Source organism: Protomyctophum bolini (genome assembly GCF_963924005.1).
Source record: "Protomyctophum bolini genome assembly, chromosome: 24".
Classification (NCBI taxonomy): domain Eukaryota; kingdom Metazoa; phylum Chordata; class Actinopteri; order Myctophiformes; family Myctophidae; genus Protomyctophum; species Protomyctophum bolini.
This window is the reverse complement of record NC_137885.1, coordinates 24,290,469-24,314,050: the sequence shown is the minus strand read 5'-3', so window position 1 is coordinate 24,314,050 and position 23,582 is coordinate 24,290,469. Positions and strand designations below refer to the sequence as shown.

The window sequence follows — 23,582 nt, the reverse complement described above, 5'->3', positions numbered from 1 at the left end:
CCACTGGTCTAACTGTTAGTACAGAAGACAGTTGAATAACAGCATCTGAAGTGTGTCTACTGTATACGTATGTATCAGCAGCTCAGTGTGTTCAAACAGGAGATCCAGCAGCCAGCATGCTTCAACTGCTGCTGCTGCGTCTCAGTCCCTGGGCGGGGAACTAAAACGAAAGCAACTGCTGACAGCAGGCAGGTATTTTGTGTGTGTGTGTGTGTGTGTGTGTGTGTGTGTGTGTGTGTGTGTATAAATCTTTCAACTGCGATTTGTTCTCAACTCAACACCCTCAGGTTGTGCAAATAACGGTTTTTTCTGTGCACGCACATGCACGCACGCACACGCGCACGGGACTGAATCATTATTGAAACGGACGTCGTGACTATGAAAATAGCAGATCTGCAAGCTCACTCGCTCATTTTGAATTCCGAACTTTTACTTGTAACTGAAATCTGAAGTATTTCTATATTGCAGTATTGATACGTTTACTTAAGTAAAATATATGCGTACCTTTTCCACCACTGACCAGCATAAACAACATGCTGTTTGAGTGCTGTTTTGGCAGCGCCACTCAAAATGCTCAGCGCTCGTAAAACCTTTTTACGGTTGGCCGTAAAAGAAGAGGGAGCGTGGGATTGCAGCGCTGTCGCTGCTGCTGTTTGTTGTGTGTGTGTTTTTAAACACAGCTGTAGAAGACAACAACCCCGTCTACCTCATTCATTTTCAGGCCTATTGAGAGATCTAGTTTTCACCGGCTGCCGGGCGCGGCTGCACTAATAACTTTGGGGCAGGCACGTCTAGAGTTTGTATATGGACAGGTATCAGTCAAAAGGGACATCGGAGGATAGAAGGATAGATTGGGAAGGATCAACATAATGGAATGTCAGAACAGGTTCTGACTGGTCAACCGTCTGGGCACCCGACGGCTGCTGAGCCGGCCTGCCGGCGTGCTGCGGGTTCGACTCCCGATCCCGACATATATCCATGTATGGAGATCGAAGGGTTTGAGGTTTGAGGTCAGATGTAGAGCTGCTGGCCAATGTTGATTGGTGGGATATCTCCATATATGGGCTTAATTGCGACAGCAGGTCCCATTCACTATGACATCAGGGATCTCCAACCCTGATGATGTCACGAGACTCGGTCACATATATGGGGGCTTTCCCATGTATGGGGATTTCAAGTGACTGACTGACTTCCATAGTAAATGCGACCTGTGGTCACAATAATAATAATAATAATAATAGCGATAGTAAGAATAATACATCGCACTTTACATTTGAAACAAATCTCAAAGTGCTATATTGAAAGAAACTGTAGACTACTACAGTACCTTTCCGCAAAGAGAAATGCGCATATTTAATTAGTTCAGGGATATAAAAATTAACCCATTCTGACCGGGAACCTGTTTTGGTGTTAGCATCATGTTATGCTTTAGCTATTGAAAAATAGCAGATCTACAAGCTCTCTACGACTGACATTTTTTAGAATCTGATCTCAGGTCAGAATGGGTTCATCAGACCAGTGTGTGTCCAGTGGAAACCTCGTATGAATCTGATCTCAGGTCAGAATGGGTTAATGACCAGAGCGAGGGTGCATAAAAAGCAGAGACAAATCAAACCCTGGGCCTGCGGTTGAATGTCAGTGTCCATCTAATGGTAGAAGATGAACCATCAGGGGGACATTTCTACTTATCTTGGAGTAAAACACAGACATCGGATGAATATCAGTAAAAAAACAAAGTGCTGATTCAGCACGTTGGAGTGTTCACAAACTGCTGATGTCACCGTCTGTACAGAGTCGACGAGGAGCAGATATATCGTCTCTATGGAAACCTCGTATGTCCAAAAAAATATATATATATATACGTTTCAGGATTCAAATTCACGCAGCGTTTTGAGCTTGTCGATCTGCTATACTTTTGATGTTTTGTGTGACACTGCAGTGTTATCAAGTAGGGCGTTAACTTTAATTGACACAAAAAAAAGTAAGAGCAAAAACAACAACAAGATAGATTATGGAGATAAGAGGTTTTTTTTCCTGCCCCCGGGCCAGCGTCGATATATGCAACCCAGCGGACTGGAAAAAAGCAAACTGACCTTTTGGTGGTTTCTGAAAGCCGCGTACCGGAGAACTTTGCCAAAACCACGCTCCCTGGAGGACAATAAAGGGAATCTAATCTAAACGACACCACTTAAACACTATACTTCAGTAGTTGCACCGGATTCCAAATGTCTCTTTATTAGCCCTCCTGCCGCTTATTCCCCTCAACATTAAATAACCTCGCCGGGAACAGCCGATCCACGATGCCTAAAGTGCCTAAAGTGTGCCGTAATTTGGCCCCATAACAGTGCGCTATATAGGCCCCTGGGAGATGGATTGCTGAGGCTGAGGGCCACACCTATACCATCAGCTCCCAGTCCGAGTGCTTGCCGCACCCAAGCCGTGTTACCGACCGTGCTTTTGCAGTAGTTGCACCTACATTATGGAACGCCCTACTTTGCACTTTAAAAAAAAACGCTGAGTCTGTCAATATTCTGTCAACAAAGAGTTTGTTGAAAACGTTTTCATTTCGGAAACATTTCCCCGATGTTATCTGACCTTGACTGTGTTGTTCTTATTGCTTGTTGCACTCTATTTTTCCTTGTATCATTACACTGTCCTGTTTTAATGTCGATTGATTTCATTGTGTTCATTGTACAGCACTGTGTAACCTTGTTAAGAAAGGTGCTTTATAAATAAAATGTACTTACTTATACTACTTATACTCATGCGCTGAGTCGGCGGTGCCCGGGATCCAATCCATGAACTTGTTAGTCCAAAGGGCGAGAGCTCTACCCACTGAGCTACCCGGACACACAGCCTATCCTTTACCTAAAGTGTTGAAATGTGTGTGTGTGTGTGTGTGTGTGTGTGTGTGTGTGTGTGTGTGCGTGCACGGTGCACGTGGCTTACCTGCACGTCGTTGAGCCTCTGCTCCATGATTGGATACTCGGTCACAGCCGTGGACGGGATGGCCAGCTTGGCCTCGCACTGCTGTAACCATGACAACAGCGTGGCGATGGTCTCCTTGTAGCGGGCGGGAGGCAAGCTCTCCAAGACTGTATACACACAGGCAGAGAGAATGATGAAGATGGATAATTAGCAAAAGACCCATCAGTAAGCAATGTTTGATTTGATGACGTCTGTGAGGTTGATTCTAATGACTTAATCTCTGGGAGGACGTCATGGTACGTGAGGTAAGAGGTTGTTTGTGCTGTGGTGTCAGCAGAGCACCTCCAGGTGGCGCCCCCGAGGGGCTCTGACACGACGCGGGGCTGATTACTCGTAGACACTAATGACAATCACAGTTCAATTCGAGAGGCGCGGCGATCGGGAGATACAGGGACTTAGGAAGAGACAGAGAGATGTGGTGTATATAGATCTGTCTGTCCGATCTACAGGCTCACAACGTGTCGCCAACACATCGCAATGTCAGCTTGTAGATCTGCTATTTTTTTGCCAAATATATTTGGTGTAGACAGAAAGAAAAAAAAGTACAGAGGCAGCTAGGATCTAGTGCTGTGGTTCCCAAACTTTTTAGCCCGTGACCCGAGAGAGAAATGTGATGTCTCCCGGGACCCAAACTAGTGAAAACAACACGTCTATTTTCACATTTTTGTGGAATTTATTTGAATTATTCACCCACGACCCCCGAGACTCTGTCCGCGACCCACAGTGGGGTCCCAACCCACTGTTGGATATAATGACGTCAGATAAAGGTAAAGACAATGTTAGTCCGAAAATGTTAGTCCGGGGCGGCTGTGGCTCAGGAGGTAGAGCAGGTCGTCCAATGATCCATGGGTCGGTGGTTCGAATCCCGGCTCATCCTGTCTACATGTCGAAGTGTCCTGACTCCTTGGGCAAGACACTGAACCCCTAATTGCTCCCGATGTGCTGGTTGGTACCTTGCATGGCTTCCGCCGCAATCGGTGTGTGTGAACGGGTGAATGTAATGCACAATCTATGTAAAGCGCCTTGGATAAAGGCGCTATATAAATGCACCATTTACCATTTTAGTCCGGAATTCATCTTTAACACAACTTTTTCAATTTATATATCAATGAAAAAGACTTAAGGACGCCTATGCACGTCCTTAGCACCTTATCCCCAGGATGTCTATACACGTCCTTAGCAAATAAAAGTGTCAAGTGGTTAAATATAGTGGTGGTATTGATTTGAAGTGAAACATCAATCATTCTGTAGAGTCTTCTGGCTGAAAAAAAGGGTTCTTGTATCAACTTATTTGGTGTTTTTTCCTTTATTTTCTGTAGCAGTCTATTTCCCCAGCTAAGGTTGCTGCTGTGACTCTATTATGCAGTGAAGGGGATGATGGGTATTCTCCTGTAGACTGCTATTGATTAGCGTATAGGATACAGTTTGGAATACAGGTTGATTGAGTGTTTCCTGGTCAATACTCATCAGTTTCTCTGCCGTCTGCACGTGTGTGTGTGTGTGTGTGTGTGTGTGTGTGTGTGTGTGCCTCGCAGCCTGAGCTGAACATGCTGCACACACACACACACACACACACACACACACACACACACACACACACACACACACACACACACACACACACACACACACACACACACACACACACACACACACACACACACACACACACACACACACACACACACACACACACACAGTAAGACCTCATCGTCTCCGTCGGGCAGGAAACCTCACATGTCCAAAACTGTCAATTTTCCGAAATGTCCATGTCTTGTCAACAGTAGCAAGAAAGGTAAAAAAAAACACGCGATTACACTGATCTCACCGGAGCGGGCTATAGATTTGCAGTGGATTATAGCAAAGCAACTTTTACAATTAATTAAATAGTGTCAATATAAATAAGGCTGTAAATTGAAACAAAACATAATTGTTATGGTTGATAAAGTTAATTTATCTTCATCTTTGGAGTACCTACCGAGCATGGAGAATCTGGCTAAATGCCAGTGGAAATACCATCTCCAGTCCTCTTAGGTCTTCTCTGACCAATTACTTGTGTCCATTCAACTGTCGCCGACTAAAGTTTAAGGGTGATCGTGTGCTGTCTCTATTGCTGCTCAGGGCCCTTGGAAGAGATTTTATTAAGTCATGCCCTTCTTGTACACGTATAAATCTCATGCTAACATTCAGCTTTTTTTTTAAATATTCAGTAGCGTATGAATCTCCATAAGATTTGCCGTGTTTGAATCACTTAAAGCCGGTCGCATCGTTGCTTTGGGTCAGAAAACTCTAATCTCCATATTTCAATTTGTTTTGTTCTTTGGTAAAACAACTGCCCTATTTGATCATACTAGTATAGCGTCGAGTACCAGATCTATGAGCTGGAAATGCTGCCTCGAGCTTGTAGATCTGCTAGTTTTGAATTTGAATCCGGACAAGGAACCGTTTTGGACGTATGAGGTTTCCTTTGGACTTTGCCGAGGCCCCCAGGGGTCTATACTAGGTCCCCAACTTTTTTCTTTTCAACCACTTTATCCATATTTTCTACTTCGGCTATTCCAACCTAGCAGATCTACAAGCTCATATACATACAGTAGCGCATCCCTTCATGCCGCGTCACTTCTGCATTTGTATAAAGTACTGAAACTTGGACATTCTGTAGGCCTACTCAAGTACTGTCATAGACTTCGACAGTACCTCAAAATCTAGTGTGTATTTTCCACCATCACCAATTCACCTGTGCCCAAATAGCCCCAAGCCACAATTGCATAAATGTAACTGTACTGCAGCTTCGACCTTGATTGTAAATGAGATGTTTTGGGGAAACTTTAATTTGAAAAATAGCAGATCTACAGGCTCAAAAAGCCTTCTGCGTGACACTGTAGTGTGACGAAGGAGGGCATTCATTTCTAAGTAAAGAAGCGCACCCCTGTGAACCGAGAGGTGCAACTATACGTATTGTACTGTATCAGCGGTACTACTCGTTTTGTACTGTATACCGTACGGGTGAGAGAAGACACCCCCACTCGAGATTGTGAAAGACCTCGTCCCGGCCTGCTATTTCCGTACTCGGACGGACGGACGGACGGACAGACCCAGACAGGGACACACATTGCTGTCTATAGGAGTGGCTATAGCACCACTCAAAAAGTTCAATGGAGAGAAGAGGTTTCTGCCTGGTGACGGCGACAACAACATGCTCTTAACCCATTCTGACCTGAGATCAGATTCATACGAGGTTTCCACTGGACACACACTGGTCTGATTAACCCATTCTGACCTGAGATCAGATTCTAAAAAATGTCAGTCGTTCTTCGATTTTTCAAAAATAGAAGACCTACAAGCTCGTAGCGCGCCACTCGGTGGCGCGCTATGAGCTTGTAGATCTGCTATTTTTCAATAGCTAAAGCATAACATGATGCTAACACCAAAATGGGTTCCCGTTCAGAATGGGTTAACGGCGATATCAGGTCCCATTCTAAATGTCACCGCAAAAACACCTGCCGTTCTCCTCGACCCCGCGAGGTCAGTGACTGAGTGACCACGAGCCAGTGCTATAGTACCTGTGGGGGCGATTCAACAAATGTCTGTTGACAGTTTTCCGAAAAAACGTATGTTTCTATAACAGTGGTGCTCAAACGTTTTCATGTCAAGGACGCCCCCAAAATGATTTGTATTTGGCCACCGGGCGCCGTCTCAAAATATTACGTTCCAGGTATACCCCCAGAAGCAAAGAGTAGTAGACTAACAAAATATATATTTTCACGAGGGGAGGCTTGGATAATTTGGTGGCTTACATTATGATCATGATTCATAATTTTCAATTCCTACTTTTTGATGTAGGCTACTGTACTGTATACTGAAGTCTGGGGCTAGCACTCCGCTGAACACCATTGCTGATGCGCAACCTCTTTTTCTCATTTACCAGATCTACAAGCTCATAGCGCGGCACACAAAGTGGCGCACTGCTTGCATATCGGCTATTTCTTTTGAATATTCAAAGAATAAAAGAATGGTTAAAGTGGTTGACTTAAAATATAGCTAAAATAAATAAATAAATGACACAGATGCTTTCCCGGTTTTAATGGGTCACAGTGCTCCCGCGAGGCAGACTCCTCTATCATCGGTGTGTAAGTGCAGGGTGAATGTGTTTCGAAAAGAGCTTTGAGGTCAGTAGTTGACTAGAAGTGTGATACATAAAATGCAGTCCATTTACCGTCACAGTGTGGCTTGGCAGCCTAGAACATTGCAACTCCAAAGCAGGCTTTGCCAGCATGAACAAAAGCGCTATTAAGGTAATAGGGAAGAAAGACCCAGGGCCCATTCTTTTATTCTGACCTAGTCATGACAAAAGTAAAACACAATCATCGCAGCCCCTCTTCACTGAATATGGAATATGATGAACCTCTGCCATCAGAAACGCTTGATTTATTCTTGATAGGACAGCAGCTCGTAACACCGAAAATAGGCTATTTTTGTTAGAAATATGTAAGAATAAGTATAAATCAAAGCTCTGTGCAGTGTGAACCAAACCACTTGAAGCTGTATAAAATTCATACAGCCCTCGAGTGGTTTGGTCGTACTCAAACGGTTTAATCGTTTGTGGCACCCTCCATCAAGCTGTTGAACTCTAATGATAAATTATGCATGCAAACTGTCCCCACTTCAATGTGACACTGTGAGTGTGCGTGCGTGTGTGTGTGTGTACGTGTGCGTGCGTGCGTGTGTGTGTGTCGTGTGTGCTTGAATTTCAATCAGCGTGGCACACAACAGTAACAGTGATCGATACTGCCACACTACAAAGAACATAGCCTACGACGCCGATACAAGACATTTGCATGACATTAGCAGTACAAAAGACAGACAGCTCTCGTGTCTTGGATCGCTTTTAATGTCCACGGAGCGTTGGTTTTCCTCGAGGAAGACGGAAGGACGACGTATCTAATTTATTTCAACCCCCGCCGTCGGGTCCAGTGTGGGAGACTAATTATAGCAATCCAACGTCCTCCGCAGGACAGGAAGCATAATGGCAGAACAATTAATCACTTAATTTAATTTCATCTAATCACTTGGACCACTTAACCCATTCTGACCTGAGATCAGATTCATACGAGGTTTCCACTGGACACACACTGGTCTGATTAACCCATTCTGACCTGAGATCAGATTCTAAAAATGTCAGTCGTTCTTCGATTTTTCAAAAATAGCAGACCTACAAGCTCGTAGCGCGCCACTCGGTGGCGCGCTATGAGCTTGTAGATCTGCTATTTTTCAATAGCTAAAGCATAACATGATGCTAACACTAAAATGGGTTCCCGTTAAGAATGGGTTAAGCCCTATATGCACCTTTCGCTGTGTGACAAAGTGGCCCCTTTTCCACCGGCTGGGATTCAGTTCAGAAGCGGTTTGTAGTAGTTTGTAGCCAGACCTCCAAAATTGGGGAACGTTAATTATGAACCGAGTGGGCAAAACCATACCTATATTAAATTGTTTATAGGCTCAAAATAAGTGGATGAATGTATGATAACCCTTCCACAGGAGTAGCTATTTCATATTTATCACACATTTTGTCGTGATAGGTGAATAGGCAAAAATGTAATTACCATGAAACTTCCCCAGTTGATTACTTGCACGAAGACAATGAATTATTGTATTCCACAGGAAAATATGTAAAAAAGAACAGAAAATATGAAAAAGCTACTACTGTGGAAGGGTAATCATATTAATTTACTTATATTGACAATGTAATATAGGCATGGTTTTTCCCACTCAATTCGAGGATGTGTGGAGCATTAAGTCTATTAATCGATAGCAGCACAGTTACTGTGCCTATAAGTCTATGGATGTTCAGTGTTCGTTTGGAGTACTTTTAACAAACTGAGTGACAGCCAAGTCTATGGATGTTCAGTGTTTGTTTACAGCAGTTAAACAAACATTGACGTCCCTCCCTTCACACAAGTGTGATTTCACCACCCAATATTTAGAATTTCTCAATAGGGTAACAGGTTAAGTGGGCACAAGGGATATATGGGCGCCTCAATGTAAAACTGGCTATGATAATGCAAAAAGAGGTCTAATGCTACTCTGCTACAGTCAAGTAAAACAATACTTTATTTAAAGTGGCATGGCAAAGAGCATTAAAAACACAGACATATACGCGTTTCGGCTACACAAGCCTTCGTATACAAGCCTTTGTTAGGGTCCCATAGGCACTATAGGACCCTGACGAAAGCTTGTTTAGCCGAAACGTGTGTGCCTTGGACCTTGGCACTTCTCTTCTTTCTATTCAATGTAAACTTGGCAATTTTGGCCCAGGCGCAAAAGCTTTTCAGACGGGTGCCAAGCAGTCAAATACTATGTTCAGTCTACTGCTTGTTTATTATTTTAGGAGAGAACCTTGTATACGCCCTACATGGGGTTCCCTTCTCACCTGCACTTATTTCTGCATGTCTTCTAATAATGTTAAATGTTACCTTTTTGTACTGTTTCTATGGTGCGAATAAATACAACTAAAACTAAAACTCACAGAGCCAAAGATCAGACCGTTTCAGCGTCTCGGGACAGACTGGGCTGTTGACAGCGGTTTGTTGGTAGAGTCAACACAACGATATAGCCTATACCTGCACATTTATGTCACAGAACTGACTGATGCAGCAGAGAGCGCACCACAGTCACTCACAGGTAGCGTCGTCCTTCACCGCGCGCGAGCAATGACATGAAAGGTTGTTTTTCCGAATAAGTAGAGCATGCTGAAGTTGTATCATTCAGTTGGTGGGAGGGGGAAAGCACATTCTAGAGTTACAAAACACACTTGTATATTCCACTCTCATTGATTCACTCCTTCTCTCTCTCTCTCTCTCTCTCTCTCTCTGTCTCTCTCTCTCTCTCTCTCTCTCTCTCTATGTGTAGACCTTATAGCCCTCATTTATAATGGCGGCCCTACGTGTTTGTTTTATTTCACCAAACACTGACTCAGATGATGCATTGTTATTCATTTCAGGGAAGGCACATTGTATTGGCCTTTGATGAAAGCCGCATTCGGCAGAGTTCACTGAGTAGTTTGGAAGATTTCAAAGAAAACAAAACGCACCCACGTATACTGCGCACGCATGCACGCATGCACGCACGCCAGCACGCACACACGCACAGTGGCGAATATATCGACGGTGCAACCGGTGCAATGCACAAGCCAAGCCTGGTTTCAGGGGCTATCGGTCGTAGGAAGAGTAACATCAAGGACTCGTCAGTGACTGACTGGTTTATTATAAACAGTACATACTACTTCCGTGTTGCATAACAGTGACATCACTGTCCACTCCTTCGTGGTACGTATCAGATCGCTTACTGTAGGTACAGTTCAAAGACGGTACAATGGTACGAAAGATGGTATACAATGATATTTTTTAGGGGGCCTAAACAAAATATTTCTACCGGGGCCCATTGCCAGGTCCATTCGCCATTGCGCACTCACGCACGCACACACACACACGCACACACGCACGCACGCACGCACGCACGCACGCACACACACACACGCACACGTGCGGGGGGTTCAAGTGCTTAGTGCCCAACGAAGCCAGCAGTGTGCTGCCTCGTCCTGACATGCAGAGGCGTGAGTGAGTGAGCGAGCGAGCGACGGAAAAGTGATTAAAACTCATTTATTTCAATGACACCGACTGTCCTGACGGCCCGCCGCCAGCGCATGGCGTTCATCACCCCCTCCTCAATATTCGCTTCGCTCGTGTCTCAAAGTTGAAGGAGCATTCCCGGGGTATATACATACGCATCCTACACACTGGGATCAATTGGCTTTTTTGCCGAGCTGCGTATCCAGTACCACTAAAGAGTGCACCTTGGTACGTTCCTTTTTCACGAACATGACGGCCAAAATACGTAGAATTCCGGGTGTCCTTGACATGAAGATATCTGAGCACCGCTGATATAGCAGCACACTTTAGGAGACTTTAGACGACGTGGTCTAGAACCGGCCTCATGTCTTAAAAACCCATTGACGAGATTGCGTGTGTGCGTGCGGTGTGTGTGTGTGTGTGTGTGTGTGTGCGGTGTGTGTGTGCGTGCGTCCTCACTCAGTTTAAGCTGCCTCTCTCTCTCCCTCAGCTCCTCCAGGACCGTTTCAAAGTGCTCCTTCAGCGCCTCCACGTCCGCGTCCAGGAAGGCGGCGTCAAGGTCCGCCCCCAGCTCCGCCCCCTCGCCATCCCGCTGGCCCTGCTTCAGCGCCGCCAGCGCCTCCTCCAGGCGGGTCACCTGCGGCTGCACCGCCTCCAGCCGCGCCACCTCCTCCTGCGTTGGAGAGAGGAGAGGAGAGGAGAGGAGAGGAGAGGAGAGGAGAGGAGAGGAGAGGAGAGGAGAGGAGAGGAGAGGAGAGGAGAGGAGAGGAGAGGAGAGGAGAGGAGATTCCGTTGACTAAGATGAGCTGTAATGACTAAAACTAATACTAAATACACTAAGAATTTCGTCAACAGATAAAAACGAAACTAAAATGTTAGGGAGGGACCAGTGGAGAAGAGATGCAGTTTTCCCCTTTTCTCCTGGGTACATATAATTTTTTTTCTTTCTTTTATATATATTTTTTTATCCCACAATTTTGTAACCCATTTTTCACCCCTGTGTCAATCATCTAATGTGATCCTGGGCTCTACACACCCTCCATCAACCTATAGTCCCCCATATGGGGGACAAGGGGAGAGCAACGGACTTGAACTCATGCTTCCTTCATGCCTGAGTGTCGTAGTGTAGTTGCTCCTTTACACGTGACAATGTTTGGATTTGTTGATGGCATGTTTTATTGTGTTACATTGCATTATAATACATTGAATACACAGGACCACAATGGAAACCTATAGTCCCCAGGACCTATTTTTGTGGTATCCTTTTAGCCTTAACGTCTTGACTCGTACCTCGTGCCGTTTACCTTTGTGACTACGGAAATGACACGTTATTGACGCATGCTCGTTTTGTGGTCCAGGTTCAAAGGCCTGAGTCACTCGCTCTCCGTCTGACATTTCGAAGAAAGGAAATATGTGTATGAACATGAACAATATGACAGATCACTGCTAAGAAAGAAATGTTGCCTTCTGGCATTGCCAGTCACATTCCGTGTTGTGCCAAAATCCTCAATACACATCACATACAGTAGAGCTGCTTGTAAAACAACATGAAGAGAGAAATGTAAACCACTTTGGAATTGCTAATCCTTCACAAACAGCTCGTCTCTTTTGAGTTGCGTCGTGTTAACATATCAACGCTGTCGGGAAGAAAGCTCGTATCTCCTCAACGTCCTCGTTTCAACTTGTTTTTTTAATCCGTCACTTAAAGCGATATTTCACTTTCAATGTCTGGGGTCATTTGAACGTCTTACTCTGGGTTTAGTGTTTCCCTCCAGACAAATTTTTAAGTTGCTTGATTCGATATTTATTGTGTCAGACAAACCCCCTTCATTTGTTTTTAATCTTTTTGGGTGAAGAATCTGAGTATCTGCTCTCGGTACATTAGAATCTGAGTATCTGCTCTCGGTACACTAGAATCTGAGTATCTGCTCGGTACATTAGAATCTGAGTATCTGCTCTGTACATTAGAATCTGAGTATCTGCTCGGTACATTAGAATCTGAGTATCTGCTCGGTACATTAGAATCTGAGTATCTGCTCTCGGTACATTAGAATCTGAGTATCTGCTCTCGGTACATTAGAATCTGAGTATCTGCTCTCGGTACATTAGAATCTGAGTATCTGCTCTCGGTACATTCGTTTTACATTTATTAAGGCAACGTTTCGGTCCCTCTGGACCTTCTTCAGGCAATAATATTTTTTGGGGAAAAAAGCACGGCCCCCTCATGCATTAGAAGGACTGTGAAGGCATCAGTCAACCAGGACTGTTTTAACAGCTAACTCCAGTTTAACAGGAGTTTGAAGCTCATTCCGATTATTTTTTGTTTCTGAAACATTTCTTGCAAAGTAACTCTCTTTCTGGACAAGGTTTCCAGCCGACAGTGACGACATGAAAGCTCACTCTCTCTCTCTGTTTCTGCACAACAGCGGCCCTACTGGTACTCATAATGGTGCTCATTAACCAACACATAGGAGAACACATAGGTGAACATGCACGGACATTGCTGTTCCTTGGAGTGGTTGCACCACTCAAAACATAGCAGATATACAAGCCCATAAGCGATTTTGAGATGGGGGTCGGAGGCCAAATACTGTACATACTGTAATACTCTCGGGGGTCCTTGACATCGAATAGTTTGAGCAAGACTGACATATTGTAGAAACATAGGTTTTTCTGAAAACTGTTAGGATTTAGAAGACATTTGTGTACCGAAGCACATGAATAAATAATAGAAATTGGAAAGCGACTTCAATATACGGCCGTTTCAAGATGCATTAAAGCTGAGCTGTAGTGGCTATAATTACTAAAGGCTATTAATGCCCACTTCTCAAAAACACAATTACTATTCTCAGGAGCAATACAAGTACAACAGCTACATTTTGATAAGGGTTCAGTCATACTTAATACCAGATCCTATACCATTATAATGTACGTACAATGCATGTCTTCTAGCAACACCAAGAACCACCTATATCACGTTTAGATGTTGTTTAATATTATAAAAAGGTGTTTTCTTTGCATAGTGTGAAAAGTCTACAGCGAAAAATGTGCTCTTATTCTTAGTAATCTTGCCGTGAGTTACCTTTGCACTCTTTTTTTCCCCTGCACAACATCTCTTGGCTAATAATAGCAATATCTACAACTTTATTATAAATATATATTTTTTACTACAAAAGGGATTAGCTGGATTAGGGATCATCTTTTATTCTACTGCTCGTGTTTGTAATTGCATCCACTACGATCAAAGCGTATGGAAAACTGGTCTAACCATTTTAGAAATCTTCTTTGTAAGGAGGCCCAGACTTCCAGAAGCCTACACTCTTGCGTACAGGTTTCAGATTATGCTGAACACCAATACATCCCCATTCACCATCAATATAGCAGCCAGCAAACAATTGAAGTCATCTAAAGCTTTTGGTCCGGATAATATCCCAGCGTTGATCTGGAAATAAATAATCTATCTCTGCAATCGACCTTCCAAAGATCAACGGTCATAATTAGCATTGTGTCGTTATATGTATAGTTGTCGACAGCAGAGCCTTGTGGAATATGATGCCACACACAGCCAACATTGCACTGCTTGTACCGTACCTGCACGAGTGATCGAGTGAGTAATACATAAAAGAACCTTAACCCATTCTGACCGGGCACCCATTTTGGTGTTAGCATCATGTTATGCTTTAGCTATTGAAAAATAGCAGATCTACAAGCTCATAGCGCGCCACCGAGTGGCGCGCTACGAGCTTGTAGGTCTGCTATTTTTGAGAATTTTAGAATCTGATCTCAGGTCAGAATGGGTTAATCAGACCAGTGTGTGTCCCGTGGAAACCTCGTATGAATCTGATCTCAGGTCAGAATGGGTTAAACCATTTAGACCTGATTTCCGATTCTACAAAAGGCCAATGTTCTGGGGAGGGATGCCGGGCGGGGATAACGGTCATAGAGCACCGAAGTCTGACTTCGATATCGGTAGAGGGCGCAAATCCACAGGTTCATGCACTTTTTATTTGCATTATAATCCCCATTTTAGATCGCCTCATATAAGAACTGTGTTTGAAAAATAATCAATGTCATGTCACCCCGGGCCGCTTCACTCATATGGATATGAAGAATCAACTGACTGAGAGAAAACGCTAATGTTACTGCTACTGAATTAGTTACATTTTCGCTAGAAGCAGACTGTATCATATGGGTGACTGACTGTTGCAAACGATACAGAGACACCTCCCAGACAATAACGCCGAGACAGCTTGTTTATTTTTGGACTACAAAGCCAACTCGAGTTGTGACAATTCATGACAACAAAACACAATATTTTGGACCAAACAAATAATTACAAAGAATAAAAACAACAAAGAAAGTTGTTGTAACCTGCCGTTTTTTTTAATTCTTTCCAATTCTTTGTTTGGCCCAAAACATTGTGTTTACTGTCATGATTTCTCACAACTCGAGTTGGCTTTGTACGACGCTTAAAAGGTCTTTAAATAAATATTGTTTGAAATGTCTAAGAGTAAAATGAAAGAGGAATAATTTCCTGGGCCCTGGTGGTAGGGGGCGGGACTGCAACGCTCTATACTGTATATAACTAAGATCTAAAATGCCACGGATGCTTTCTCGGTTTTAACGCGTTAACCCATTCTGACCTGAGATCAGATTCATACGAGGTTTCCACTGGACACACACTGGTCTGATTAACCCATTCTGACCTGAGATCAGATTCTAAAAAATGTCAGTCGTTCTTAGATTTTTCAAAAATAGCAGACCTACAAGCTCGTAGCGCGCCACTCGGTGGCGCGCTATGAGCTTGTAGATCTGCTAATTTTCAATAGCTAAAGCATAACATGATGCTAAACACCAAAATGGGTTCCCGTTCAGAATGGGTTAAAGAGAGTTCAGCTCCTTGATAGGAGTCTTTATTTTAAACCCGGCCTGCTCTACTGAAGCATTGAACAAAACCCTCCGCCGGTCTCGTGGCGCTGCCAGCGTGACAGCGAGCTCACTCTCATGTTCTTCTGCGACAGTTCCCTCTCTTTATTGTTGCTGTAAATGGAGTCGTTTAATCTAGCCTTCAAAGTTTCCACCACTGTTTCCAATTATTATTATTTTTTGGTCATGTTGGCATTCTCAGACAAAGTGAACAGTTAAGGTCTTTGCACACTGCTGCGTTTTTTCGGATTTTTAGCAGCCGTTTTCCCGACGCTTTTCCGAAAAACGCGTCCAGTCTGCGAGGACCTTTACTTGTGGGTTTACTTCAGCTAAAAATGAGTCGAAATAAATAAAATGGATTTGAGAAGATCCAGGAACAGGTGTCTGTCTAGCTGCATTACTTTGACAGACACTCTTGTAGAATAAAAAATCTGGGGGTGTGTCTGTGGGTGTGTCTAACAAAGGTACCTATGGGTCTATTCAGAATCCATAGAGACCATTTGAAGATTGAGGAACAAACATATGGGACTGTATATTATGGATATCTTTTACTTCTACTACTGCCTATAGCCTTACTACTACCTACGGCTGCTGCTACCACCACTATTACAACTGCTGCTATAACAGTTATGAGTTAAAAGATTAAAAGCATCAGTCAGATAGCCTCCATGTGGACTGAACTTCTCACACCGCGTCGGGCGGCTAGAGGCTATACTGACTGTGTGTATATAGTGGTTTTCAGACCAGTGGTCCAGGGAACACCAGTGGTCCCATAGGGGGTTCCAGGTGGTCACCAGCTAAATGATGGAGAGTTTGGTAACCAAATGGACCCTTAAACGTATAGATCTTTAACTCTTGAGAGCGTAAAATGAAACCAAATTTTGATTTCGGTATAACACAAAAATATTCTTTTCGTTTTTGGGTCTGAGAGGCTAAATCTCATCAAATGGTGGTCCGTGGCTCAAATGCCGAAGGGTCTTCTATTATGAAAAGGGTTGAAAGCCACTGGTATATACAGTAGTATAGTATTGTCTGTACAGTATGTTATGCATATAATGTAGTGAATGAACAGTGTGGATACTTACAGCCAGGAACTGAGGTGAACAGACACGATGGCATGATGAAGGACAGACACACACACACACACACAAGTCAAAACACAACATGAAGCCACCGCAAGCTACTCTTTATCTCTATGCGTAACGCCCCGGATTCCCCCAGAGTTGGTGGGTGACCAATCAAAGAGCCCACTATTCCAAATGAGACTTATTTGCTGTGACGTTGGACTCCGTTTGTGAAACCGCCACCTTGGCAATAAATCTCCCACACCGAAGATCCAGACTAACATCTACGCAATGATATTAATCTGGCCATGCCAAGCTAGCAGGAATGGCCTCTACAGTATTACAATGTTAAAGTTGTGTAAATGGAATTGGTGTGACCTTATTACTGTCACAGTCACAGACTTTTGTCATTTATTGTACCGTCTAGGTCTTGTATTTCTATGTTTTGTTCCCTGGTCTAGTTTTCTTGGTTCTTTGTTTGTTTGCTCCAGCTGTGTCTCATTTTGTAATCACCCTCATGTGTATATCAGTCTTGTTCCCCAGTCAGTTGTTGAGTCATTGTATCCTGTCACCAGTCTGTCTTCCGAATTAAATGACCAATTCATGGTTTTGAACACTACATGCCTGGCTGTCCTGCGTTTGGGTCCTTACCTCACCTACACCTGACATATACAAAGCTCAGGCCAGGTAGCAAAATAACTCTTTCTTTCTGGTCGTGCTTCCTTTCAATGAAAATCCAAGGACACACAGACATACTGACCCTGCAGCGGGCCAGCTGTAAACCCAATTACACACAGACATACTGACCCTGCAGCGGTCCAGCTGTATCTTCAGGGGCTCGGCTTCGCAGGCGGGCGGCGCCTGCACCTTCAGCCAGTTCTCACTGATGATGACCGCCTGCTCGCACTGCTCGTACAGGCTGTAGTAGGCCAGCACCTGGAGAGAGCGCACGCACGCACACACACACACACACACACACACACACACACACACACACACACACACACACACACTTTATACTTTATCAATGTCACATGTGCTTTACTTTGTGCATTATTTTTCAGTCTACTAGTACACAGATTCTCGCGTTGTGCGCTTGTAGATCTGCTATATTCGGTAAATGTCCCCCCCCCCCCCCCCAGAATAGGGATGCTGCTGGGGTTTTTAAGTGGTTAAACGGCAGTATAACTATTATTTTCAGTCCGTCCTCCTAGCGGAAACGGACAATATCTCTCAGGTTGTCCTCGTGACATATACTGTATCTTTGGGGGAGAAGGATGCATTATGTGGCCAAATTTGACTGAGGGACTGCCATTGGATTATTTTTCATTTTCATTTTTTTTTCATGTCATATGAAAGCGGGGAATCATAGCTTCAAATCGACAATATTGGTTGTTCAGTTTGACCCACCCATATTGGAGATATGGCTTAAGCACTTCTGTGGACATTACACCTAGCTATTTATTTCATATAGTCGATTTCAGCTCTAATATTTATTTCAGACATGCTCTAGTATGTGAAGAGTCATGTCTGTGACATTAACTCATTTTGGAGAAAAAAAATATAAATAAATTCAGTTTTTCTCCTCTGGTGAAAATCTGGTCGCATATTTACGTATGACCGTCAATATGACATAAGGTGCTTAAGAGTAACAATGCAATGGGGGGGGGGGGGGGGTGGGGGGGTATTTGCAGGGGTGACCTACTGCTGGTGTAGACATTGGGCAAGGCCTGATGCACGGCCGTGGATTCGAACCTACAACCTGGGCAGGCACTTTGTTTCCCACAGCCCCGGCCGCGGGCGCTTTCAAAATGTCAACTTGGTGGTAACTTATCCACTCACACCCTCTATACTTAGTTTTTAAAAAAAAGTATCATAGTTGCAACTGTACCTTCACCGTCTACGCCAAATCAACCTCACCAGTACAAGTACATTTACTGTACTCGAGTACAATTTTGAGTTTTTATTTATTTAAATAAAAAAACTAAGTACTGAAGTATATCCAATTATAGGAAGGTAGGTAAGTCGTAATTGAATGGACCACTTCAGAGTCCACTTGGCCCTCACTAATGTTCATGATAAAATACCACAATTATTTTCTGTTCAATCTGGGTCTCAAACAGCCCACAGCCCTCCTATGAGACATAGACTGGTTCCTGAACTGCCCACAGCCCTCCTATGAGACAGAGGGCTGTATTTTGCGTGTCTTAAGTACCAGGTCTTATTCCCTAACTTGAGTAAACTAAAGACCTGGAGGCGTGATCAATGCCATTTGGCTATTCTGAGTGGCCAAAGAGCATTGATCACGCCTCCAGGTCTTTAGTTTACTCAAGTTAGGGAATAAGACCTGGTACTTAAGACACGCAAAATACAGCCCATAGACTGGTTCCTGAACTGCCCACAGCCCTCCTATGAGACACAGACTGGTTTCTGAACCGCCCACTGCCCTCCTATGAGACACAGACTGGTTTCTGAACCGCCCACAGCCCTCCTATGAGACACAGACTGGTTTCTGAACCGCCCACAGCCCTCCTAGGAGACACAGACTGGTTTCTGAACCGCCCACAGCCCTCCTATGAGACACAGACTGGTTCCTGAACTGCCCACAGCCCTCCTATGAGACACAGACTGGTTCCTGAACTGCCCACAGCCCTCCTATGAGACACAGACTGGTTCCTGAACTGCCCACAGCCCTCCTATGAGACACATACTGGTTCCTGAACTGCCCACAGCCCTCCTATGAGACACAGACTGGTTCCTGAACTGCCCACAGCCCTCCTATGAGACACAGACTGGTTCCTGAACTGCCCACAGCCCTCCTATGAGACACAGACTGGTTCCTGAACTGCCCACAGCCCTCCTATGAGACACAGACTGGTTCCTGAACTGCCCACAGCCCTCCTATGAGACACAGACTGGTTCCTGAACTGCCCACAGCCCTCCTATGAGACACAGACTGGTTCCTGAACTGCCCACAGCCCTCCTATGAGACACAGACTGGTTCCTGAACTGCCCACAGCCCTCCTATGAGACACAGACCCGAGGAGAATTAGCATTACCATGAAGATTAGTGAGGACCGATTATACAAAGATAGGTTGAAAAGTGGTGAAGTGGTCCTTTAGCTATCAAAACGTTTCTCAGTTGCAACTGTACCTTGACTGCGTGTTTCGGGTCCACACCAACACAAAAAAAAATAAGATCTACAAGCCAAAAGCAGCCGAACCTACAAGCTCCCCAAGCAGCTCGTATGGATCTACAAGGCGTTGTGCGGCGGGTGGCGGACGGACAACCGCTCTCTCTCTCTCTCTCTCCTAGTCGGGTTTACTTGCTTCTAGCCCACGGCGCCTGCATGGCGCCACCTACGGGACGGGGCTTGGCGTTGCGCGTGCTGTACAGTATTTACCTGCAGGTATGTGATCTTTACCTTGGCCTGGTAGGCCAGCCAGGCCAGCCGCTCTGCCAGCAGAGCACAGAAGCCTGTCCAGCGCTGGTTGAGCTGCTCCGCCGCCTGCTTGATGTCCTCCGCACGGGTCCCCTCTGAGAGAGAGACACAGGGGGGGAGAGAGAGAGAGAGAGAGAGAGAGAGAGAGAGAGAGAGAGAGAGAGAGAGAGAGAGAGAGAGAGAAATACACAGGGAGGGAGGGAGGGGGAGCAGAAGGAAGAGAAGACGCAGCACTGTAAAATAAAGTAAAGTATTTTTCTATATTCTATTGCACTGTGGTGTTCGTCGGCGGTGAATAGAAGTATTCCATTGTGCTGTCGTGTTAAAAGGATCAGCAGTGTGGTAGAAGTATTCCATTGTGCTGTATTAGTATGAACAGGATCAGCAGTGTGGTAGAAGTATTCCATTGTGCTGTCGTGTTAAAAGGATCAGCAGTGTGGTAGAAGTATTCCATTGTGCTGTATTAGTATGAACAGGATCAGCAGTGTGGTAGAAGTATTCCATTGTGCTGTATTAGTATGAACAGGATCAGCAGTGTGGTAGAAGTATTCCATTGTGCTGTATTAGTATGAACAGGATCAGCAGTGTGGTAGAAGTATTCCATTGTGCTGTATTAGTATGAACAGGATCAGCAGTGTGGTAGAAGTATTCCATTGTGCTGTATTAGTATGAACAGGATCAGCAGTGTGGTAGAAGTATTCCATTGTGCTGTATTAGTATGAACAGGATCAGCAGTGTGGTAGAAGTATTCCATTGTGCTGTATTAGTATGAACAGGATCAGCAGTGTGGTACAGAAGTAGTGTCTCAGTGCCCTGCTCAAGGGTCCCATAACAAAGCCAGCCTGTTGCCGACTGAAGGACACGACAGGAATCCTAATGACTGGCTGACAGACTGCAAGCCAACACGCACGCACACAAGCACGCACGCACGCACACAAGCACGCACGCACACAACAAGTCTTGATTTTAAGCCTCTCTGTCGTTGTCTTGTTTACTCTCTCTCTCTCTCTATCTCTCTGTCTCTCTCTAACTCACGCACGCACAGACACACACAAAGATACAACTCTTCTTTTTAACCTCTCTCTATTGTCAACTTGTTTACTCTCACCCTTCACATGCACGCACGCACGCGTGCACAAACACACACACACACACAATGTGGGAGCATGTGGTGTGAAGGCAGAGGTGAGACGGGGAGACACGACGGATTAATGAAAAACAAAAATATGCACTCGGCTCCTTTCAGACCTCGCAACAATGACACAAGGACACCTAGACACACACGCACGCACGCACACACACACACACTCTCACACACAGTCTCCCTCAGTCTCCCTCTCCCCACATCTCTCTCTGCTGTACAATTCCTTCTCTCTCCCTTTCCGTCTGTCTCTCTCTCCGTCTCCCTCTGTCTCTCCCTCTCTCCATCCTGTGTTACTATGGAGACACGAGGGGGGGAGAGAGAGAGGGTGGGGACAGACAGGTAGAGGCGTTGCCATGGGGACAGACAGAGAGAGAGAGAGAGAGAGAGAGAGAGAGAGGAAGGAAGTGTGTGTGTGTGTGTGTGTTAGTGTGTGCATGGTTATGCGCACAAGAGTGTGAGTGTGTTACCTTGCTCGACGAGGGTCTGTGCCGTGCGCGTAGCCTCTTGGAGCTTCCTGTACTTCTCCGGTCTCTCTCTTTCTATCGCCTGAAGGAGAGAGAGAGAGAGAGAGAGAGAGAGAGAGAGAGAGAGAGAATGAGAGAGAGAATGAGAGACACACAGACAGAGACACAGAGAGATTGTTTTTACTTTGAACAACTCTTTTATTCATATAAAAGTGTTTGCGACCCGTCACACAATCCAGACACAAACTACAATACATCGCCGCATCGGCCTACAATTGCGCCACCGCCAGTAGTCGATCTACAAGCTCACAATGTGTGGATGTAGATCGGCTCCTTGAACGATTTAAAAATGTTTTTTCCAAGATAGTATATAAAATATGGCAAATAAGTTTAGGGATAAAGGGGTATCCGAGATAGGGCCATCTGTCACAATTGTGCTTTTTTGTTTTGATTTTCTCAAGAGTGATTTTCATGTCATCTGCCATAGACTAAAAGCACACCTTCATCGTCCCAAAAACTATTTTCATACTCAAACGAAACGTGTTCGTAGTCACACTATACATATGCCATCCGTATTTGTTTTCTTTCCTACCTAGACAAATTGCCAACTTTAATTGCCCGTCCAAAAAGGAAATTCAGCAATCTACTTAGTTTTTCCTTCTTTTTCCCATACATGAAACACGATTCTAACCATCTGTTTAGTAACAGCCTCTCCAACGGACATCCACAAAGAACTAAGTGTCCTGCTGCATAACGAGTACAAAACAGTGAAATATGGCCTGAAGGAGCCACAGAGACGAGAGAGAGCGAGTAGTAAAACAACAGACAGAAGACAAACAAACAGAGGAGCACAGATGGCAAGGAAACAGTCAGACAATGCATGTATTATATATCGCTGCTGTTGGTCAGAAACGTCGAGTCTCAACTCCATATTCAAACTTTTTTTAAATTTTTTGAATTAACGCCTTACTTGATCATACTACAGCATCACACGAGCATCAAAAGTACCAAGATCAAGATCTACAAGCTTGAAAGCTTGTAGATCTGCTATTGTTGAATTTGACATACTGTACTGCATGTATACAGTTCCTAATTGGTCAGCTCCTATTCGTCACTACACACCAAGGGCTGTATTTTGCGTGTCTTAAGTACCATGTCTTATTACTTAACTTAAGACCTGGAGGCGTGATCAATTCCATTTGGCTATTCTGAGTGGCCAAAGAGCATTGACCAGGTCTTAAGTTAAGTAATAAGACAAAATACAGCCCCAAATATCTTCGGGAGAAAATAGCCGACCTATGAGCTTGTTAGCCTGGCATTGCAATGAACATCACTGATGACGTTTAGGTGAAAAAAGAACAGAAAAAAATAATAATAATTAAGTAATTAATTAATTAAAATAAAAATGTTACCGAAAAGCAACGCTGGGTCTTACAGGGTTAAAAAGTCACTATACTCAAGTAAAAGTCCGGAATTCTTGACTGAAAGTACTTAAAGTAATGGTATCAAAATGTACTTAATAAAGTACCAAAGTGTAGAAAGTACTCATTATGCAAAAGGTCCCATTTCACAAGTTTTCAAATGTATCATTTATTTTTGAAAATAGCATATTTGCGATACTGGGACTGAAGTGGTTAATGCATGTTTTGTAATAATAATCAAAATCTACAAAGTAACTAATATGACTAAAGTTTATCAAATAATGGCAGTGGAGTAAAAGTACAATATTTGCCCCATAAGTTAGATGGAGTGGAGTGGAGTAGAAGTAAAAGTATATTGGAAACTGGAAATACTCGACCACTGGGAATTCTGTCATGTGGAAAGATGACATGTGACTTAATCCATCTTGGGCGGGAACCCCTTTTGGTGTTGCAGTCTGATTCTCACGTGTCCTCGTCGCCAAACGAAAAGAGCAGTACTCATGC

At 44.2% G+C, this 23,582-nt stretch overlaps 1 protein-coding gene across 1 annotated transcript in view; it reads right to left on the bottom strand.

The window, feature by feature from the left end:
- LOC308311384 (dystrophin-like) overlaps positions 1 to 23,582 on the bottom strand; it is a 368,975-nt gene that overhangs the window by 141,273 nt on the left and 204,120 nt on the right. Inside the window, 5 exon segments of the mRNA XM_080758068.1 lie at positions 2,950 to 3,095; positions 11,076 to 11,289; positions 17,414 to 17,542; positions 20,032 to 20,144; positions 21,661 to 21,739. Coding sequence (XP_080614194.1) covers positions 2,950 to 3,095; positions 11,076 to 11,289; positions 17,414 to 17,542; positions 20,032 to 20,144; positions 21,661 to 21,739 — 681 coding nt within the window.